Below are 4,565 nucleotides of genomic sequence, written 5' to 3' on the forward strand. Positions count from 1 at the left end.
TGTTCCATAAGGAGCTTGAACTATTAAAAAAACCCCACCAGATCAGTCCACATTCTAACTTTAAAAATTGACATTCATATCACACTACATTAAATAAAAACCAAATGAAAAGATAAAGAAACAGAGTAAAACAAATGGCAGACAACTTCAAACTTCAACAGCTTGTGTTTTGTTCTACAACCTTTTTGCTTTCATTTTTTAGTAGATATGTAAAAGCTTTCTTCCTGTGTTTCCAAAATTGAAAATTTTCTCTAGTTAATATTTTAAAGAATGGGGATGGGTGGGGGGTGGAGGGGAGGTGTAAGTACACTCGATCTAGTCTCTGTTCCTATGATGGAAACAGTCAGGGATAACATGAAAAAATTATATGGTAGAGGTATACAAGATGGATACCAGAAATTAGAAAATACTCTGTAAAGATGAATATCCTTTAGTTGAAATTAATTTTTATTGTGTTTAAATTTATTAGAAGACTTTGAAAGATAATCCTGCTAAACATCATGAAAGGTGAGTTATCAGTATATCACATAAGATTACCAGGAACTTAACATTTTGAAATGTTCATCCAATACATCAGCATCTACTTTCAAGTTTATACTGTGTTACCTAGTTTGAAAGGATTTCAGATTTTCTGCAAAGCAACTGTACTTACATCCAAGTACTGTTTTACTATACTCCTCTTCACTTCTTCAGTGATCTTGGAATTAGCCATATCACTCCGTAGAAAATCCAGAGTCTGTTTTGGATGGAAATGAACTCCTGTCTTCCTGTTTATCGCTTTATCATAAACTTTTGCAGATTCAGATGGAGAATATTTCTGAATTTTACTGTTTAAAGACAACAAAAGGGAAGAGCTTTTAAGGAAAGTCCAAAGCAATTTCAAGGAAAAGCTTTTAAAATCTTCAATATAAGTAGTTATATTTTAATTATTCTGTATACAATAGACATCCTGGTAAGAAATAAAATCATTGCTTCTTCTAAGCCAAAGTTTCATTACATTCAACCTATTACATTTATGTTTTTTCTCTTATACAAACCTATTGCTTAAAAAATTATTAACAATCAACTTTAAAAAAAACAAAACACTTCCAAACATAATCCTTACAAAGAACTCGCTAGATAACAAGATGGCCTATTATCTAAATATCCTTACCTATCAGAGAATCCACAGAGGTTCTTTAAATGCTGTTTCAGCATCAAAAGTAATAATATGCCTTGGGAGATATTTGCAAATTCAATTAAAGGAGCTGAATTTTCTGGTAAACATTTCATCACAGCATTTATATCATTTTCTTCATCAGAATCTGAATCAGAGTCTACTCGTTTCCGTAACCTCCGAGGCTTAGAAGCTTCCTCCTCACTTTCACTCTCACTACCACTGTTACTGTCACTCTCAGTCTCCTCGTCTGACGAAGGCTTTCTTTCCTTTTTTTTCTCTTTCACCATAGACTGCGAGACAGAGAAGTTAACACACATTCCAAAATTAGGGTAAGTAGCATCATGTACATTTCTAAAAAGTCTTTCCAAAATCATTATTGGTTTAAATTCAGAAAAATACCCCGATCAATGTTATTAATGCATAACTTGATATTCAAAGATTAAAATTATTTACAGCAAAAAGATGTTGAATTATAAACCAAGCCCCCTGAAAAATTGGTCCAAAGTCCACATTTTTTTGCAAGGTGGTTACAGAACTGAAGCAATAAGTACTCCACTGGCATGTTATTCTTAAAAAGACTGCTCAAGTTTGTTAGCGGAGACAGTAAAATGCAGTAGAATGCCAAATACAATAAATCAGGAAGAAAATTCCATTTTTGTTTCATGTGAATATAATTTTTGCATGTTACTTATATTTCCATATGTACTTTGGTACAGACTAGTCCAAGTTGGTTTTAACCCTTGTCTCTGTTAAAATTCTATGACACTAATTACACTGCTGACCAGAGAAACCCCCAAGTCATCATATACAGTATTACTAATAATCAGTCTACTACTTGTAGAGCTACAGAATTTCACACCTGCATTATTACTACACATAGTATGATTTTTCATAACACAGAACTTAAGATGCCCCAAGTAGGATCTCATCCTCTATATGCTGGTGCAACACACTGGTCCCCCATCTAAAGAACGTACTGCCTCTTTCTAGCACATTAAAAATTGACTTCGGTAGGGTGAGAATTCAAAGCGGTGTACTTTCCAGGTATCAACTCTGACTTGTACTAACTAGTCAGATTGGAAATTCTAGAAATGGGTTTGTTTCCTGACACTTTGGACCTTCAACTGTTAAAGTTGTCCAGGAAATGAAGACACTGAAGTCTTTAAGAAACAGAGGCCTTTTTCTTACAGGGCTGTGTATTCCCATAACAACAGATACTATACCATTATTGGGGCTATTATATGCTACCTTAAGAAAAGACATATTGCGCACTCTTTTCTTGCAATAAACAATGTATTTAAAGTCTCCCAGGCGACACACATGCAACTGCCATCAGCTACTTTACAACAAAAGAAACAGCAAACTGGATTTTATTATTAAAATTATACAAACAACCACAATAAACCAATATTTCATTATGATTCTGGGTTCATGTACTTCCCAGATGCATGCAATTAATATTAATTCCAATTAATTCAGCAATATTAGGGAATGATATAGATTTAATATTAAGATCTCAAAGTTTGTCAGTCTTTTTTAATAACAGAAGCAGCGATGTAAGGAAAGTTTTTAACTAGTGTCTACCAGATGCAGGCCAGAACAGAAAGGGTTGTTTGTTTTTTAACTACCAGTTACAAAGTAATGCTACTGGTCCATATCACTGAAAAATTGACCAAATTATAGAGAAACTTATGTTACCACCATAATAAATATACTAAAATATAAATGCACATACCTCTTTAAATGACTGTAGTAGGTTGCTACCAGAAACTGAAAGTGTAATGTCTATATGATGCATTATAAACAGTGGCTCTTCCTGTGTTTGGTAAGGAAAACAGGCTAGATTGTCTGCTATGTACAAGAGCATATTCACCTCTGTTTTCTGGAAGTTTAAAAAAAAAAAGTACATATAAATATACATACAAATATCTTAGATTTATACACTTATCCTGTGTTCCTAATGGTCTAGAGCAAAAACACAAATTTTATTCTACATACCCCCCAAACCCACTCTAAACAACATGTATATATGCAAAATTTAATCATACCTGAAGATACATTATTTCTGATCAATCCAAACTGAGTACAGAAAGGTACAGAATGATGCAAAAGTAACAAATGCATTCTATTATATAGGTAAATACCTTATATTACAAAGCAAAACAAGGTTCCTTAGGTAAATAGAGTTATCAGTAATTATGTCATAAAAATACATTGTAAAAGGAGAATTTAAGCTTGTATTGCTATATTTTATTTTCTTTTTAAGGGAAGGAAATGTGATGCTTACTGCAGTATCATCAAAGAGGTTGAGTAAAGAAATTAGAAATGCTCGTCTGTGTTGACGGTTCCCTCGGATCATGGAGTATAGGTGTGAACACAATGCACTGGATGATTCATCATGTCTAAAACCTCTTACAGGATCCTTTGGGCAAGTACTGATTGCCTGTTGTACCTGGTAAGACATCTTCATACCAGCCACTGCTTTCATCTGAAATGGAAAAGTATTTATTTTTATTTAAGCTGCTGCTTTCAAGCAGTAAAACTGAAAGTGGAAAACTACACAAAATGCCTGTCAACAGAAACTGCTAGCTCATTTTTTAGCTTATTTCCTTTTAAGTGGATGCTCATCTGGTTTAACTTTCAAACATGCATTGAGGTGCACTACTACCTTTTAAGTTGGCAAACAGATTAAAACAGAATTTGTGGCAGAGATCAAAATGTCTTGTGAACTGCTTTCACCGTAAATTCTATGTTAGAAACATACAGCTCCTCATACCACATCTGCTTCTGTTTAGCGTAGTTGTCTCTTCAGCTATACATTATCTTAAATCCCAGCTGCCTACATAGTAAATTTCATCTGCTAGCCTTCACCTACTGGATTAGGTATCTGTTTGGATGCCATGAACAGTGCAATGCTCCAATTTCAGTGGAATACAATCAGATTTGGGAAGTCCCACAATGTAGCACACACACTGAACCAAGACTGGGGCCCTCTGAAATAAGGAGAGGGTGCTACAGCTCAATTTCAGATCTTAAGCAGAACTAATGACACTATGCCACAACTCCACAAGTCCTCACTTAGACCTCAGATTTTCCTTTCAGCAAGATCCCTCAGTTCTTAACACCTTCCTATGCTCCTTCTGCTTAGATTACAATATATAAAGCCTTGATGCCTTAATGTTCTAATACATATACACTAAGGACCTCTACTTTTACAAGGTATTCTCTTCCCTAGTCTACTGATAAAGGAAAACATTATGAAACAGCTGTCCTTACCTCTTATCAAATAAATGCTCTTATGTACTATTCAGTGAGGAAAACATTATTGTGAATTATAAATTAAAGGAATTTTTAGACTGGAAGAGATGCTTCAAATTATTATATCCTTTCTATTTCTAAGAATAGA

The 4,565-nt window shown here is 34.0% G+C and overlaps 1 protein-coding gene across 1 annotated transcript in view; it reads right to left on the reverse strand.

The window, feature by feature from the left end:
- Positions 1-5: 5 nt before the first annotated feature.
- LOC104620714 (nipped-B-like protein) overlaps positions 6-4,565 on the reverse strand; it is a gene marked incomplete at both ends in the record, with an annotated part of 6,871 nt that continues 2,311 nt past the window's right edge. Inside the window, 5 exons of the mRNA XM_010287010.1 lie at positions 6-20; positions 653-827; positions 1,154-1,449; positions 2,895-3,041; positions 3,447-3,647. Of these exons, the coding sequence (XP_010285312.1) occupies positions 6-20; positions 653-827; positions 1,154-1,449; positions 2,895-3,041; positions 3,447-3,647 (834 nt within the window). The remainder of the gene's footprint in view (positions 21-652; positions 828-1,153; positions 1,450-2,894; positions 3,042-3,446; positions 3,648-4,565) is intronic.

Source organism: Phaethon lepturus, unplaced genomic scaffold, assembly GCF_000687285.1.
Source record: "Phaethon lepturus isolate BGI_N335 unplaced genomic scaffold, ASM68728v1 scaffold35315, whole genome shotgun sequence".
NCBI lineage: Eukaryota > Metazoa > Chordata > Aves > Phaethontiformes > Phaethontidae > Phaethon > Phaethon lepturus.